General features: G+C 50.7%; 1 protein-coding gene across 17 annotated transcripts in view; it reads right to left on the bottom strand.

The window, feature by feature from the left end:
• Positions 1 to 17,482, bottom strand: part of LOC135512358 (baculoviral IAP repeat-containing protein 6-like) — a 146,985-nt gene that overhangs the window by 99,609 nt on the left and 29,894 nt on the right. For 14 of the 17 annotated variants that reach the window (XM_064934319.1, XM_064934331.1, XM_064934334.1 and 11 more), the window contains exons 4-15: positions 7,076 to 7,269; positions 6,804 to 6,924; positions 6,460 to 6,542; positions 4,639 to 4,861; positions 4,258 to 4,424; positions 4,096 to 4,154; positions 2,471 to 3,988; positions 1,816 to 1,965; positions 1,324 to 1,549; positions 802 to 962; positions 428 to 559; positions 92 to 223 (exon numbers count right to left, since the gene is read on the bottom strand). In XM_064934319.1, coding sequence (XP_064790391.1) covers positions 92 to 223; positions 428 to 559; positions 802 to 962; positions 1,324 to 1,549; positions 1,816 to 1,965; positions 2,471 to 3,988; positions 4,096 to 4,154; positions 4,258 to 4,424; positions 4,639 to 4,861; positions 6,460 to 6,542; positions 6,804 to 6,924; positions 7,076 to 7,269 — 3,166 coding nt within the window. The remainder of the gene's footprint in view (positions 1 to 91; positions 224 to 427; positions 560 to 801; positions 963 to 1,323; positions 1,550 to 1,815; positions 1,966 to 2,470; positions 3,989 to 4,095; positions 4,155 to 4,257; positions 4,425 to 4,638; positions 4,862 to 6,459; positions 6,543 to 6,803; positions 6,925 to 7,075; positions 7,270 to 17,482) is intronic. The other 3 variants (XM_064934336.1, XM_064934335.1, XM_064934321.1) reach the window with 1 other exon arrangement.

The raw sequence follows: 17,482 nt of genomic DNA on the forward strand, positions 1-17,482 counted from the left end.
AAGTGACTAGTCATCCATTTATTAAAAGTGGCCAATGATTTCAAGTCTGTATGATTTCTTCAATGTGATTCGATGTTGCAGATACTGTTACCTTTGACCAGCTTGGGGCTGGTGAGGCTAAGCATCCCAGCGTGGCCTGAGAGGTCCAGACCACTGGCCAACCACACAGGACCACACAAGATATCCTCCTTATGGTCCTCTAGGAAGGTGCACAGCCTGGAGCCTGGACGGGGGAAGAGCAATGTGATGAAACCTCCGCTTGGCTGAGGAACCCCTCGGATAGCTGCGTTACCCTCAGAATCACCAGTAACGCTCATCATCTACAATCTGGCGACGCAACCCACAATAATCAAGTGTCGAATAGCGGCGGAGGAAAATACATCGGGTGTCTATCAACGCTGGCTGCCTGCCCCCTGCAGCTCCCTACCTGGTGTCTCTTCCATGTCCATGAACTGGATGTCGTCTGTGAAGTCGTGCATAAGCGGCTGTCCGTTCCTCTCCCCGTTGGCATGGAGAACATGGGACAGGGGGAAGGAGATCTGTCTGTCAACTGCCGTCTCTGGAGAGAAAATGTCATACATTTCTTTTGACGAATTGAGAGACGGTAGGCAGCAGAGGCAGACATGGACGTCTACAAATAAGACTAAAATGTGATGTCATGCATGATCATAAATGACATGGTCAATATTTCCCTGCAAAAGGCTAGTTTCTCTACGGTAACCAGTCCTCCTGTTCATAGTATATGTTCCAGATACTGTCTTGTCAAAATTAGGCAACAGAGATCGTGGTGAGTGTCCTCACCATTGACCTTGCCCAGACCTGGGGCCTTGTTCTTCAGCAGGGTGATCTGGATTTGAGGAATGTTAGTGATGTTGGCATTCATGACGAACTTGAAGTCCACGTGGCCCACCATGCAGGCCTTGGGAAGGACCAGTTCAAACACATGCTCGTCCCAGCTGGAGCTACAACCCACAAGGAAAACATGGCCGCATTATTCACCTACACAAATAAGATTCTACTTTCTAGTCTTTAAAAGTCAACATATCCTAGGCTACTTATGTTTTCTATAGGAGCTTGAGAGGTTATGTCAACATAGAAGTTGAACGTTAAAAAGGAACATGTGGATGTCGTCCTCAATGAGGAATTCCTAGTGTGTGAGAACATACAAAATGTGCAGCCATTATCAAATAGCGTGTTTATGTATTAATGTGTGTGGCATTTGCGGACAAGACTTACGAGAAATGCCTCAGTGACTAAGTGCACACACCCCATAAGTATTCTACCCACACCCATACCCACCCTGTCACGCCCACACGTCCGTACCTGTCGCTCTGCAGCTTCCAGGTGCGTGTGTGCTGGGCGGCGTCTCCATGGTGCTGCTGGTGCAGATGCTGGGGGTGGCGGCGCTGCTGCTGCTCCTGCTGCACCTCCACCCAGCAGGGCGGCACCGTGGCCGAGAAGCGCGGCGTCAGCGTTTCGAAGCGTGTCAGCTCCACCAGCGACGTCAGGCTCTCCACGGCCAACGCTTGGTCCACCAGGAGGTCAACTCCTTACAGGGAGAGGTTGGCAGAGTAAAAAATAAAATAAAAATCGCAGGATGTAAAGAACTTGATTGTGATTGAAGCTTTTTCACTGTCTGGACAGTATCATGTCTATCAACATGTGCTTTCAATGGAAAGAAGTTTCCAATAAGCGACTCAGTTTTCTCACCACCTATTAAATAGCCAACAAAGATGAAAATGAGGCAAAAACAGGGATGCAGACAGTTATTGAATGAGCAGAGACGTGAAGCGTAATGGGGTCTGCATCTCCTACCTGTGATCCCTGGGCTCGAGGGGTTGGACGAGGGCTTGGTCCCCTCCAACAGCTGTTCAGACCCTTTAGAAAGGGGGCCATCGACAAAAATGTCGGCGTCATCTATATCGTCACACACACCTCCAATTTGAAGGAAGTGAAGTTCTCCACCTGGGGGGGGGGGGTTTAGATGACAGCGGTAAGACTGAAAACATTCTAAATATGAAAGAGATCCAAAAGTTACAGGTCCAAGAAGTAGGCCTGTCTCTTTGTTCTACCAAAGAGGAAAATAAATTCCCCTTGAAAATCACTCATGCCTGCTACAAAATAAATATCTATATATATTTACAAATCATATTACAACTTGTTTCTTTTCCGCTTTCGTTGAAAGCCCGCCTGCAGCACAGACTGGAAAACAGCTTGGTGGACCAGACCGCGATACAAATGTTCATAGACAAATCTGACTCAGGGGGAAAAATTGAATATAAACTTCGGTAGCAGCCCATCCCCCATCCCTAGACCAAAATACCAGCCTCCAGGACTCGCTCAATGTCAGCCATACACAGACGGCATCGCAGGTAACTTTTCTGCAGTCGTTTTCATTGTTGTATCATACATACTAAATGTATATCCAGATGTTGTGAGATACATTACAACTATTAAAAGCTGTCCTCACCTTTAGTGCAAGCGCAAAGGCGGTCAGTCCCGGAGCAGTAGGTGACTGCGACGAAAGGGTCAATCTCATCCACAATCCCGTCCTTCTTGGGCGGCTCCACTTTGGCCAGGACCTCCAAAGTGGACAGGTCCAGGATCATGATGTACCCTGCCTGAGTGGTGACCACCAGGTGGCCCAGTCCGACCACATCCGCCTGCTTCACCTTGGCGCTGCTGGGAGCAGCTGCGCTGCTAGTACCAGTCCCTGGCCCACACCCGTGGCCGCAGCCGTTTTTAAGCCCACGCCGATGCGTCTCTTCCGGGGCCTCCTCGCTGTCGTCCTCCCTCCCGTCCAGCACGTCTGGCGGGAGCAGGATGAGGGAGGTGACGGCGTCCCGGGGGTCTCTGATGTGCTGCACCTTGACAGGCTCCTCCTCCAGAGTGACAATGCGGGTGGAGTAGTTGAGCTTGTAGAGGGCCAGATAACCCCCACCGCCACAGCCTCCCAGGGGCCTGGACGGCTGTTGTCGCTGGTCAGGGGGGGGCAAGATGAGTGGGGTCTGTGGGGGAGAGGCGGAGGGAAGGGCCTCGTGGCCGTTGGCCAGTGTGGGCAGGGGCTGGAGCTCTCCCTTACGGCGGCTGCAGAGGGCTGAGTGGAGGCGGTTAAGGTTGTTGAGGGCCTCCACCTGGTTGATGGCGCTGAGAGACTCCACGGAGCAGGGCTGTAGCCCCACCAGCAAGTGCACGCCGTCTGAACAGGGTGTGACGGAGTCCACGTAGAGGTTCTCCTCCTCCAGCTGCTTGGGCAGTCGCAGACACTGCACCAGGGCTCCGGGCCGCGGCGCCAGCGCGCTCCACTTGTCCCCGTCCAGGGCGGCTAGGTTTGCGGCAGCGTCTGCAAACTGCTGGATGTAGGTGATGGGCGGGTCCTGGAGCAGCAGCTGCTCATGAGTGTCGAACTCCATCTCGATGATCTGCGGCACGGAGAAGCCCTCCTCGTGCAGCCCCTTGCTCATCAGATTGTTCATCTGGGCAAACACCTTGCCCGACGACTTCTCGTCCGACTCCTTGATGCTGTAGAGCAAGAGCACAGGCATAGTCCTGCGCACGGCAGGAGCGGCTGGGTTTGGCGAGCCCAGCTCCATGGGAGGTGGATTGCAGGTCTCCATCTCCACAGGCCCCTGGTCAGGCACGGCATGGGGGAGCTCGGAGCCCTGAGTCCTGAGGGGGCCGTCCATGGTGCGGCGGGCGGAGGGGGTTGGGGCGGCAAGCGGGGAGCCGGTGGCAGAGCGGTAGCTGAGCAGGCCTCCAGCCAGAAGGCAGGGGAAGGGAATGTTGTGGTGCTCCGCGGTCTTCTCCTTAGCCTTGTCGGCCTTGACCTGGGCCAGGGAAGGGTTGGCCCCCAGCTCCTCCAGGTCCTTGACGGTGTCCTCTAGCACACTGGCCACCACCTCCCACTGGAGCTTCTCTGGCTGCTGAAGGAGGCTGAGTGCTGTCACGCCCAAGCTCACCTCCATGCTCTCCCTTTGGGACGGGTGGCCTGGGAACAGGAGAGGGGACAAAAATAAAATACCATAGCTCAACTTACGGATACCTAGAAAGTCTACAGAGCAAAAGAGCAGCAAGATTTGAAGAGCGGCTTCATACCGGTCACCGACTCTGATCTGGAATGCTCTTCACTGTCAGAGTCCTCCAACTGATCGTCACTGGCAGAGACAGAAACAAAAACACATTTCCTCTTTTACACACACTTAACACCATTGAAACTTTCATTGACTCGGTACATAGAATGGGTATGTCCAGTAGTACCTGTCCCCCTCTAGTTTTGGTATGTCTGAGCAGCTGGAGGAGTCCTCTAGCCAGGCTAAGGTGGGCCTCCTGGACTCCTGGGTCCCCAGGGCCAGCTCGCTCCCAGACAGAATCAGCTGCCGCAGGATGGCCGGGTCATAGGGGTTGATTTCAAATTTCAAGTGCACCTGAGAGGAACACAAAACATCATGAATCAACAAATCACATTTACAAACATTAGTAAAATCCTTACGCACATAGATTAATGCATTCATGCCATAAGTTGTATGCATGTCAATTAAGTCTGATGAATGGGCCCAGACATCCAGGACAAAACATGGAGGCAGACATCAACAAAACTGTACCTCATGTTTCCTGCTTCGCCGCGCTGCACAGCCTTACCTTCATGAGCTTGGACAAGTCCCAGATGCAGATCTTGCCACGCTTGGTGGCGGCTGCCAGGAAGTGTGGGCAGCTGCCGAAGCCGTAGCAGGCGATCTTATCTGAGCCATCAGGGGTGGGGAACTGTGCGGGGCTGGTGGCCAGCGTGACGGACAGGGGCACGTTCTGGGTGTGCTCACCCTTCACAAATGGACAGTTGGGGGAATGTCGCTCATGCTCAGACCTGACGGGAAGGCCGGGGCGTGATCATTATGTTGAGAGGTAAATAAATGTGCGATCTGAAGGTTGTGGTGTGTGTATGTGACTCCTTCACTTTTTCCACATTTTGTTATGTCACAGCCTAATTCTAAAATGTATAAAAATAATGACAAAGCGAAAACAGGTTTAGAAATGTTCGCAAATGTATTAAAAATTTAAAAAACAGAAATACCATATTTACTTAAGTATTTACACCCTTTGCCCACGAGACTCGAAATTGTACTCAGGTGCATCTTGTTTCCATTGATCATTCTTGAGATGTTTCTACAGTCCACCTGTGGTAAATTCAATTAATTTGGACATGATTTGGAAAGGCACACACCTGCCTATATAAAAGGTCCCACAGTTGACAGTGCATGTCAGAGCAAAAACAAAGTTCATGAGGTCAAAGGAATTGTCCGTAGAGCTCAGACAGGATTGTGTCAAGGCACAGATCTAGGGAAGGGTACCAAAACATTTCTACGGCATTGAAGGTCCAAGAACAGTGGCTTCCATCAATCTTAAATGGAAGAAGTTTGAAACCACCAAGAGTCTTGCTAGATCTGGCCACCCAGCCAAACTGAGCAGTCAGGGGAGAAGAGGTGACCAAGAACCTGACAGTCACTCTGACAGAGCTCCAGAGTTCCTCTGTGGAGATGGTTGTCCTTCTGGAAGGTTAACCATCTCCGCAGCACTCCAAGCAGGCCTATAATGTAGAGTGGCCAGACAGAAGCCCCACCTCAGTAAAAGGCACGACAGCCCGCTTGGAGTTTGCCAAAAAACACCTAAAGCCTCTCTGACCATGAGAAACGAGATTCTCTGGTCTGATGAAACCAAGATTGAACTCTTTGGCCTAAATGCAAAGCCTCACGTCTGGAAGAAACCTGGTATCATCCCTACGGTTAAACTTAGTGGTGGCAGCATTCGGCTGTGGGGATGTTATTCAGCGGCAGGGACTAGGAGGATCGAGTGAAAGATGAACGAAGCAAAATACAGAGGGATCATTGATGGAAACCTGCTCCAGAGCGCTCAGGACCTCAGACTGGGGCGAAGGTTCACCTTCCAACAGGACAATGACCCTAAGCACACAGCCAAGACAATGCAGGAGTGGCTTCGGGACAAGTCTCTGAATGTCCTTGAGTGGCCCAGCCAGAGGCCGGACTTGAATCTGATCGAACATCTCTGGAGAGACCTGAAAATAGTTGTGCAGTGATGCTCCCCATCCAACCTGACAGAGCTTGAGAGGAATGGGAGAAACTCCAAATACAAGTGTGCCAAGCTTGTATGGTCATACCCAATAAGACACAAGGCTGTAATCGCTGACAAAGGTGCTTCAACAAAGTACTGCGTAAAGGGTCTGAATACTTAAAATGTGTTGTTTTTATATATATATATATATATATATATATACACACATTTGCAACAACAAAAAAATGTTTTAGCTTTGTCATTATAGGGTATTTGATGAGGTTGATTTTTTGTTTTTTTTCCCCATCTATTTTAGAATAAGGCTGTAATGTAACAAAGTGTGGAATAAGTCAAGGGGTCTGAATACTTTCCAAATGCACAGTATATGTCACTCACCATGGTTCATCTGTGGGCTCCCAACACACTAGGCAGACACTGCATGTGAAACACATGGCCCTGTCATCACCGGTGGAGGCAGGCTGCAGAGGGAACGAAGAGAGAGAAGGCATTTCCAAACAGTGAGAAACTCCAAGTCACGTACTAATCTATTACACTTTATTAACAGCAATAAATATATTTTATACTGCGTCAGCAATAGTGTGCCATACAGCAACGTGTCTGTCAAACAGCATGCAAACTTGTGTGAATGCATGATAAACATGTAATTGGAGGATGACATAGTAAATAAATTAATATGTAAGCATTAGAGACAGAGAGCTGATGGGAGACTGTGTCCTTACACTGCCTACCTGGTGGTAAAATCCTGCTTGGGCCATAGGGTCAGGCTGTGCCCACCTGTACCCGGCGTGGGGCCATGACATGAACGTTTCTCTCCTATTGGCTTCACTGTACATTAATGATCTGAAAGACAGACAGCAAGAGTCAATACCTTATTAATTCAGAAATGACGGCAAAACATAAAATTGGTAATGGAGAGATAAAAGTTAATTCAGTGATTTTCACGCCTCTGTGGTGCATGGTGAGGTTTGTCATGGTTTAAGGTCCTGCTCACCTATCTACAGAGCGCCCTGGGCCCACCCCCAGCTCAGGCCGTGCGCTTGGTAAGAGGTAGGAGAGTCTGTCCATTATGAACGAGGCCACAGACAAGGCAGCGACATTCTGGTTTATCTTCTTCAGCTCATTCACAATGGCACTGGCGACCAACTTTAGCACATGGTGTGGAAGATGGAACGTCACTGTTGCCCACTGGAGAGAGAGAGTGTGACAGACAGCGTTAGGGAAGGAGAGAGAAGGGTGTCCCTTCCGCGTGTCATTTTAGTAATACTGCATCCCTTCCCTGTTGGTACAGCAGATAAAAGTATACAACCAGGGTTCGCCCAAATTCACATATATTATACAATGTATGCCATTATGTGACAAGTCACTGGGAAAGTGAAAAGGCAAATCCAGAGTGAAAAGGCAAATCCAGCAGTGTGACTTGGGATCCGGCCAAGGAAGAGATGCCCGATGTTGGGTAAACTGCAAATACCAGGCCTTGGTCCTGCAGTGTATTTCTTTTGATACAGAAAATATTCACCACATAGCAAGCTAAAGCAATGGGTGCTAAATGAAATGGGGCAATAAAATTATCTTGATGTAACAGAGTGCAGGTTGGCACTCTGACGGCCAGTAGAGTGGATTCTTCTGCCCTGGTTCTCAGCAAAGGAACCAGGGCTAAAACATGTGCATGAGTAGAAACCTGTGAGAGTCATGTGTTGGGTCACTCACTGGTTATAGAACAACATATACTGTTACAGACATCACTTTTAAATAAGACTGAACAAGTAGGTCACCCAGTCCTGTGTGAGGGAGGCAGGGCTGTTCCAGACAATAACACAAAAGATCTTGCTCGACCTGTTCTTTTGTCCAATCGATTGGTCTACATTTTTAAATGTATTTTTTCATATATAGACACTTGTGCTTAAAATCAAAATCAACTATATATTTTTTTTTCTTAAGCTTTATTTAACTAGCAAGTCAGTTAAGAACAAATTCTTATTTACAATGACGGCCTACCGGGGAACCGTGGGTAAACTGCCTTGTTCAGGGGAAGAACGACAGCTTTTTACCTTTGCAGCTTGGGGATTCGTTCTAGCAACCTTTCGGTTACTGGCCCAACGCTCTAACCACTAGGTCACCTGCCGCCCAATATATGCACTGAGCTTGTCTAATGCTTTAAGAGCTCTGTTAGATGAAATAATTAAGACAAGTGACTAGAAGGAGTCCGACCGCAATTGATTTGATTGTGCCTGGCTCAAACTTGCTGCGGTGTGAAAGGAAAAAAAAGATTAAAATTAAATAAAAAGACTAGCACCCATTGTCTCCTCCCTGGTGCAGCGACTACCACAGAACATCAGTGTTTATCTCGCCGTCCGTGTTGCTGTAGCAACAATATAATCACAGCCATTTCTGACTAAAAAGTTGTTACCAAAATCCCTCTTGCTTAGGAAAAACATTCCCTATTCCCTCAATAATCCTTGCTCTCTTTACATAACATGTATACATCACATGCACGTGACCAATAGGGCCTGTCCTATAGCATATCATAATCACATCAATACATTGGTTACAACAAACTCCAACACTGTAACATGTGAAATGTGAAAAAGAAACTCAAAAACGGGGGAATGTTCACAGGATGCTCAGGAGGTAAAGGGCAAGTGAGATGTGTGGAATAAATGTGAGTAGTTGTGGAAAATACTAGAGATCAATTTAAAAAAATAATGTAAGAGGCAAGCGCTGCATGCATATTATGTGTTCCAAAGAGGTGCTGTATCGATTACAATATAGTTTCCAACCATTTGGAACAGTGTAAACACTGGATAAATTAAGCGTAGAGTGTTGTAGCAATTCAATTATTTTTGTAAATCCTTTATTACAGCAAAGACTAAAAACCAGTCGCATGCATTTGTGAATGCAATAACCGAAATGGAACGGTTCAGTTATAGTTTAAGCAAATTATTCAATGGTCGCGTTGTTATTTTAATGCTTGATTGCATTTCACATCATTAAATGACTCGTATGCTGTGTGATGACATGAACGAATTAATGACTGACAAAGTAGCCTATACAAGTATTGGCATATATACCTAAGTAAGTTAAGGTATTTCAGCGACCCGCACAGACAGCTGTGTGTTATGTGTTAGGCTAGGAAGTGGTTGTGTTGTACTGACCAGTACCCGGTGTTCGTGGGGTCCGACATGTCAATCAACCTGCTATCTGCCAATCACGGGAATGCCTGGAATGTTCTGATGCCGGGCATCCTGGTGGTTGGCGGAGTGGCGTGGAGGGGGGTTGGGCAGGGGGGGTGGAGCATTGGAAGTTAAGACCAGGTTCAGCCTTTGTTCTCTCTCTCTTACGTCTGGGCTTCCCAAGAGAAGGTCACGATTGGCTTGTGGGTTATCTGTCATCTTTTTGGCGTGTGCTACGGCCCAAACAGTAGCCTGTGTAAAGTTGGTTTAATAAACCGTCAATTCGCAAACTCAAGCCTCTGTCTGGACAATTGTTCATTTATGATCTAGTCAGGTCATTACATTGGTGTCAGAAGTAAAAACGTTGATACAAGTTAGCCAGCTAGCTAGCTGACTTATGTGGCTAGGTGAGAACGGGGATTGAAAATGCGTCGAGGGAATCCGAAAGTGAAGGTGGAGGTAGGGGACGATTATGGCCAAGGAAGTGCGTGTGAATGGACGTCGGGGGTTCTGTCTGAGGAGATCGCCAGGGCGGCGGAGCGCAGAGGCCGCTTGAGGGAGGACGTTAGAGCGATGGCGGCTGAAGCGGGCATGAGTGCTTCGTCGTCTGTATTTCGCGCGGATTCTGTGGCGACGTCGACGCGGCGTGACGAGGAATCTGGGGCTCAGGATGTAAACAAACATGGCGGCGCCCAGTTCCCGGCTGCGTCCGTATCTGTTAAGACCCCGAAGTATTCCGATAAGGCGGATTGGGAAGCTTTTCATGCTCAGTTTGAACTGTTAGCTCATTTTAGGGGGTGGTCGGATGAAGAAAGGGCACTGCAGTTGGCTTTATGCCTCACGGATGAAGCTCTGGCCTGTTTGATATTGATTAGCCCCGAGGACAGGCATGATTATGGTGCTTTAGTGGGAGCACTGAGGAGGCGCTATGGACAGTGTGTACAGCCCGGGCTACTGCGCTCCGAACTGAGTAATAGACGCAGGCAGCCTGGAGAGCCTCTACGGGTGCTAGCTAATGACATTGTTGAGAGCCTCTCTCGGCGGGCATATGCTCACATGCCCCCCTCCGTGCAGAGCGAGCTAGCACGGGACCAGTTCATACAGGCGCTCTCTCCTACGGAGCTGCGCATACAGACCCAGCTGGCTCATCCTGAGTCATTGCAGACAGCCTTGGAGATGGCTTTGGAGAGGGAGCTGGTGTGGGCTGGGGCTTCAGCTGGGGCTTTGGTGGGGGTGCAGGGAGACACACCCTCTGTGCGAGCTGGGGGGCAGAGCAGCCCGGAGCCGGAAAAGCCTGCTTGGGTGGCCGAAATGACAAAACTCATTCGGGCTGTGTCGCTACAGGCGGCACGAAACACAAGCCCTGGTCCCAGGGTCTGCTGGGGTTGTGGCCAGCCAGGCCATCTGCGCCGAGATTGCCCCATGTCCCCCAGAGCTCAGGGAAACGGCTCGGGGTCCGCATAGACCGGGTAGTGCGGACCCCTGGCTTTCTATCCCAACCACCATCATCTTCAGGAGGAGCCCACCGGCACAGACGGGGAAGCAAGGCTCCACTTCCCCCAGAAGCAGACGAGGGCAAGCGGATGGAGCCTGTTGTTGTGGTGGGCCGGACCTGTGTTGGGGACTTTTCTCCCTGTCACTGTGGAGGGGGTGCCCTGCTCCGCCCTGGTGGACACTGGGTCCACAGTAACCCTGGTGAGGCCAGATATTGTGCCAGGTTGGACTCAGTGTGAGCCTACAACTGTGCAGCTCCGCACAGTCACAGGTGAGCTGGCACCCATGAAAGGGAAGGGAATAATGACTCTGACAGTGGGGGGCAGGACTGTGCGTCATCCTGTGTGGGTGGCGGCTGTGCAGGACCCTTGTATCCTGGGGTTGGACTTTCTTAGGAGCACAGGCTGCCAGTTAGACCTAAATAGGGGCACACTGAGCTTCCAGGGAGGGACGGAAGTCACCATGGCCCCCCCTAATGTCACATTCACTCAACCCAACAAACCCTTTACTCCAACAGTTAAAGCAGCAGAGACTCATGGCTGCGCCCCCTCCCCCACAGCGGTGTGTTACATTCCCCCAGCTACCTCCATGACACAGCCCTCTGTGAGCCCGGGCCGCAACCCCCCAGCCCAGCTACCCCAGATGGGAGAGGAGAGGACACTGTCTGCAGTGAGGGAGATATGGGGGAGGAACTGTGTTGGTCTTGACCCCGAGCAGCAGGAACGGTTGTGGCAGTTGCTGTTTGAATTCAGAGACAGCTTTGCGTTGAGTGAGGAAGAGGTTGGTCAGACTCATCTGGTGCAGCATGAGATCGACACAGGTGATGCTCGACCCATCAAGATGCGTCCCCGCCGTATCCCGCTGGCACGCCAGGAGGCGGCAGACAAGGCTGTGTTGGAGATGCAGCGGGCAGACTTCATTGAGCCCTCAGACAGCCCCTGGGCGGCGCCAGTCGTCATGGTTCCGAAGAAGGGGGGCAAGCTGAGGTTCTGTGCGGACTACAGGCGGCTGAATGAGGTAACCAGGAAGGACCCATACCCCATACCACGTATCGATGATTCGCTGGACCTGGTTAGGGGGTCCTCCTGGTTCTCCTCACTAGACCTCCACAGTGGCTACTGGCAGGTGCCCCTCTCCCCAGAGGCCAGAGCCAAAACTGCGTTCTCCACTAACAGAGGACACTGGCAGTTCAAGGTCCTGTGCTTTGGCCTGTGCAACGCTCCAGCTACTTTTGAGCGTTTGATGGACAGGGTGCTGGATGGCATCCCCCGACAGCAGTGTCTGGTATACCTCGATGACATCCTGGCCCATGGCAGCTCCTTCCAGTCAGCCCTGGGGGTGCTACGGCGTGTGCTGGAGAGGGTGGCTGCCGCAGGTCTGAAGCTCCACCCCGAGAAGTGCCACTTCATGAGGAGAGGTGTCCTTCTTGGGCCACCGAGTGGGGAAGGAGGGGATCAGCACCATGGAGGCCAAGGTAGGGGCTGTCAGAGACTGGCCCACCCCCACCGACCAGCGTCAGCTGAAGAGCTTCCTGGGCCTGGCCTCGTACTACAGGAGGTTTGTACGGGGCTTCTCAAGCGTTGCTGCTCCACTGAACCGCCTGCTGCCGAAGGACAAGGCTTTCACTTGGACAGTGGAGTGTGAGGAGGCGTTCAACACCCTCAAACGTGCACTGATCGAGGCCCCGTGCTCGCCCCCTGACCTCACCTTGCCCTTTATCCTGGACACAGACGCGAGCAATGTGGGCATGGGTGGGGTGCTGGCCCAGGTGGGGCCAGAGGGGAGAGAGTGGTGGCGTACTTCAGCAAAACATTTGACAAACATGAGCGCCGCTACTGTGTCACCCGGCGGGAGCTCTTGGCTGTTGTGGCTTCCTTCAAACACTTCAAGTACTACCTGGGTGGTCTGCCCTTTACTGTAAGGACTGCCCACTCTGCTCTCCAGTGGCTCATGTCTTTCAGAGAGCCAGAGGGGCAGGTGGCACGCTGATTGGAGGAGCTTCAGCCGTATGACTTCACGGTGGTGCACAGGGCAGGGGCACGCCACTCCAACGCCGACGCCATGTCCCGTCGGCCCTGTACTGCAGACGGCTGCCGCCACTGTGAACGGAGAGAGGGACGGGAGAGAGAGCTGCGGGCAGAGGAGGGTGTCTGTGCCACAGTGTGTCGGGCGAGCGGGCCTGTCTGCTGCGAGCTGCAGACTGTCGACGTGGCTGAATGGCGGCAGCAGCAGGGACGGGACACAGACCTACAGCCAGTGCTACAGTGGGTAGGGGCGCAGGTGAGGCCACCATGGGAAGAGGTGACAGCGCTCTCACTCGCGACCAGAGGGTTGTGGTCGAAGTTTGAGAGACTGCGGCTGGCTGATGGCATGCTACAGTGGGCATGGAAGGAGTCAGCTACGGGAGAGGAGAGGTGGCAGGTGGTGGTCCCAAAAGCATTGCGGGAGGCTGTGCTCCAGAGTACTCATGGGGGGGTGGGGACTGGACACTTTGGGGTCACAAAAACACTGCGCCGTCTCCGTCAGGGTTTCTACTGGGGGCAGCACAAGAGGGATGTGGAGGACTTTTGTCGCCGCTGTGACAACTGCACAGCGAGAAAGGGCCCCCCAGGCCGCTCTCATGCTCAGCTCCAACAGTTCCGAGTGGGGGCTCCCATGGAGAGGGTGGGAGTGGATGTAGTTGGGCCGTTCCCCACCACAGACAGTGGAAACCGCTGGGTGCTCACGGCCATGGACTATTTCACAAAATGGCCCGAAGCCTATGCTCTGCCTGACCAGGAGGCAGAGACCATCGTCGACGCCCTGACAGCGGGGATGTTCAGCAGGTTTGGAGCTGCAGAGTCCATCCACAGCGACCAAGGCAGAAACTTTGAGTCCCGTGTGTTCGCCACCATGTGTGAGAGGCTGGATGTGCACAAGACCCGCACTACTCCTCTCCATCCTCAAAGTGATGGCCTTGTGGAGCGCTTCAACAAAACGCTTGGACAGCAGCTGGCCATCGTCTCTTCCAAACACCAGCGTGACTGGGACAAGCACCTGCCTATGGTCCTCATGGCATGCCGCTCCGCTGTCCAAGACTCCACCTCCTGCACGCCTGCCCTCCTCATGCTGGGGAGAGAGATCCGCACCCCTGCGGAGATGGCGTTTGGTCGGCCCCTGGATAGCCTTCATGTTCCTCCGGGGCCGGAGTATGCCCGGAGACTCCAGGACCGCCTGGAGACAGCCCACACCTTCGCCAGAGAGCAGCTGGTGAATGCAGGTGTGAGGCAGAAAAGGAACTATGACGTGCACACCCGGGGAAGGCACTTTGTGGCTGGGGAGCTGGTCTGGGTCTACAGCCCCCTAAGGAAAAAAGGCAGATGCCCCAAGTTGGACAGTCACTGGGTGGGACCCTGCAGTGTCCTGGAGAGGGTAGGGGAGGTTGTGTACGGGTGCAGCTTCCTCCCAGGGGGAGAAAGGTGGCACTGCACCGGGACAGGTTAGCCCCATACAGAGGGGCCTCTTTTCCCCAAACCCCAGGAACCCCCACAATTCCCCTCTCTGGCAATGACATTCTCCAGGCACCCACCCTCAGGTGCCGCAGACAAGGCTCCAGACAGCCCACTCCCCCTGTCTCCCCCCCTGTGTCACCGCGTGGTTCCCCAGAGCCACGGACTGTATTACCCGTTCCCGCTTCCTTGTCCCCCATATCCCTGCCTTCATCCCCTGGTTCCCAGAGGGGCACTCTGCGACCATCACGGCCACGCAGGCAAAGGAGACCTCCGGGTCGCTTCAGAGACTTTGTTTGTTCCCTTGGGGATGAGGGACTTTGTGGTGGGGGGGCTGTGTAGCGACCCGCACAGACAGCTGTGTGTTATGTGTTAGGCTAGGAAGTGGTTGTGTTGTACTGACCAGTACCCGGTGTTCGTGGGGTCCGACATGTCAATCAACCTGCTATCAGCCAATCACGGGAATGCCTGGAATGTTCTGATGCCGGGCATCCTGGTGGTTGGTGGAGTGGCGTGGAGGGGGGTTGGGCAGGGGGGTGGAGCATTGGAAGTTAAGACCAGGTTCAGCCTTTGTTCTCTCTCTCTTACGTCTGGGCTTCCCAAGAGAAGGTCACGATTGGCTTGTGGGTTATCTGTCATCTTTTTGGCGTGTGCTACGGCCCAAACAGTAGCCTGTGTAAAGTTGGTTTAATAAACCGTCAATTCGCAAACTCAAGCCTCTGTCTGGACAATTGTTCATTTATGATCTAGTCAGGTCATTACAGTATTAAGACTAAAAGAGGATGTGCTCTTAGGCCTACAGTTCAATGGTAGTTATACAAGGCTGCTATACTAAGTCTACTAATGCTAACGAAATTACTTATTATAATGATAATAACAAAAAGGAGATCAAGAAAGAGGGTGATTAATATTATTACGGATGCATGATATATTGGTGAACATATCCGAATCGGACGATATTAGCTAAAAAATACGGCCCGATGTCTAGTTCAACGACGATGGTTTTTCACAATGTCAAAGCTGACGTGCTTTATCTATATAACGTCGGTACATGGCGTAATGGTGCCACAAAAAAGTTTGCGCTACACATGCAACACAGCATTCCTAAACGAACCCACAATGTCTACTGTGTGGCTCGAGCAGTCAAGCCGAGCAGTCATTTGAAAGAGTAATAACATTTCAGCGAGACAACTCAAAGGCGACATTCATTAACACCAAGATAATGGAATTCATTGCCCTTGACAATCAACCGTTCTCTGTCGTGGGTGATGCTGACCTTCGCGACTGGTCGAGCACCTGTACACACTACCAAGTGCGCTATTTTTCAGATGTTGCCCTACCGGAGTTACACAGTAATACCGTCACTGCTATTAGCTTCACGACTAACATTTGGAGCAGCGATATCAGCCCCATGAGCATGCTGAGTCTGACAGCAGTGGGTCGTCGAGGATTTTGTACTGAGGAAAGTAGTATTGCATGCTCATGAATGTGCTGGTTGTCATACCGCTGCTGCCATTTCAACAGCATTTGAGAACATGTTTGAAACATGGACACACTAGCTAGCTCCATTCGAACTGACTCGATAAATAAGCTCATCAACTGTGCCTGCAGCAGGCTTGATACCCTCTGTCATGGCATTGAAACGCCTGCTGAACAAAACTGCCGACAGGCTGTGAACAAGCAATTGGGTGGCATTCTCGCTTTACTGTGTCGCAACCATGCTCGATGCTAAGTACAAGAACCGCTATTTCGATGCAGACAAGAAAACCAGGGTTTACGTGAGATGTTACATACACAGCTGGACAAGATGGAAATGGACATAGTGACCGTGCGCACCAAGGAAGAGAGGCCACGGACAAACAGTGCTGAAACTTCACTGCTCGACCTGCATGATGAAATATGAAACGACTGAACAAAATAACATAACAGCATAGCAAGTAAGTGAAAGAAATAGGTTTTGATTATGTTTTACTGGTAATGGGTTACAGCGTTGGACTAGTAACCGGAAGGTTGCAAGTTCAAACCCCCGAGCTGACAAGGTACAAATCTGTTGTTCTGCACCTGAACAGGCAGTTAACCCACTGTTCCCAGGCCGTCATTGTAAATAAGAATTTGTTCTTAAATGACTTACCTGGTTAAATAAAGGCAGAAAATTAAAATGGGGCCATATGTAAATGCCAAAAACAACACTGGACCAATTGTGCGTTGCCCTGTGGGACTCCCAATCACAGCCAAATGTGACAACATGCCTGGATTGGAACCAGAAACTGTAGTAACGCCTCTTACACTGAGATGCAGTGCCTTAGACCGCTGCGTCCGTGTGTGTTAACTATTGAACTGTACTAGAATGCTGAAAAGACCGCTTAAATTGTAAATATCGGTATCGTTTTTTTGGGGGCAAGGAAAATAATGGATATCGGCCAAAAATGTCATATCAGTGCATCCCTATAAATATAAATTTGACCATTTGGAACAGTGTAAACACTAAATAAATAATAATCCTTTTTTTGTAATACCAGAGGCGCAGTTCTAATGAAAAAATGTATTAGAGCATAGCAAATATAAAAACAGCAGCCAAACAAATACTGAAACACGCAACACAAGCAGGATGTGTCTTGTTTCTCTTGATACAGTACATATGGATGATTTATAAAGCCAGGCACATTTAACAGTTAGGCTTTTGATTATAGATCTAATTAAGTTGGGGTTTCCTCACGCCTCACTTTTCTTAGACAATAAGACAAGGGCTGTTTTCTCATCTCTTCAATCTGCTGTTGCCTCCGCCACATCGTTCTCAACACCAACATGCTGGTTAACTTTGCTATAATGCACATAGCAACAAGGTGTAGGACAAGGCGCCAAACACAACTCACGGGTGTTTCAGAACCGTATATTTTTTTGTTGGTTTGCTACTGCTCAACTAACGAAATCGCGATCTACCTTTCGATTACTGGCCCAATGCGCTTAGCCGTCAGTCTTAAAGGCACAGTGCAGTCAAAAACATTCCACACTGAGGTTGGAATAATATGGTCAAATTTTGAAAATGACGATAATGCCCTTTTAGTATAAGATCTGTTTGAAAATACCGCCTGAAATCTCAGCCTGTTTTGGTGGGAGGAAGTTCTGGCCTTCCATGGCTAGTTAACAAGCAAACTTTCAGGGGATAAACTAGATGACTATATACAAATACTTTGATTTGGTAGCCATCTATAGTGGTGGTGAAGGTAGTAAGACTGAAAACTTTAC

Source organism: Oncorhynchus masou, chromosome 24 (genome assembly GCF_036934945.1).
Source record: "Oncorhynchus masou masou isolate Uvic2021 chromosome 24, UVic_Omas_1.1, whole genome shotgun sequence".
Lineage (NCBI taxonomy): Eukaryota > Metazoa > Chordata > Actinopteri > Salmoniformes > Salmonidae > Oncorhynchus > Oncorhynchus masou.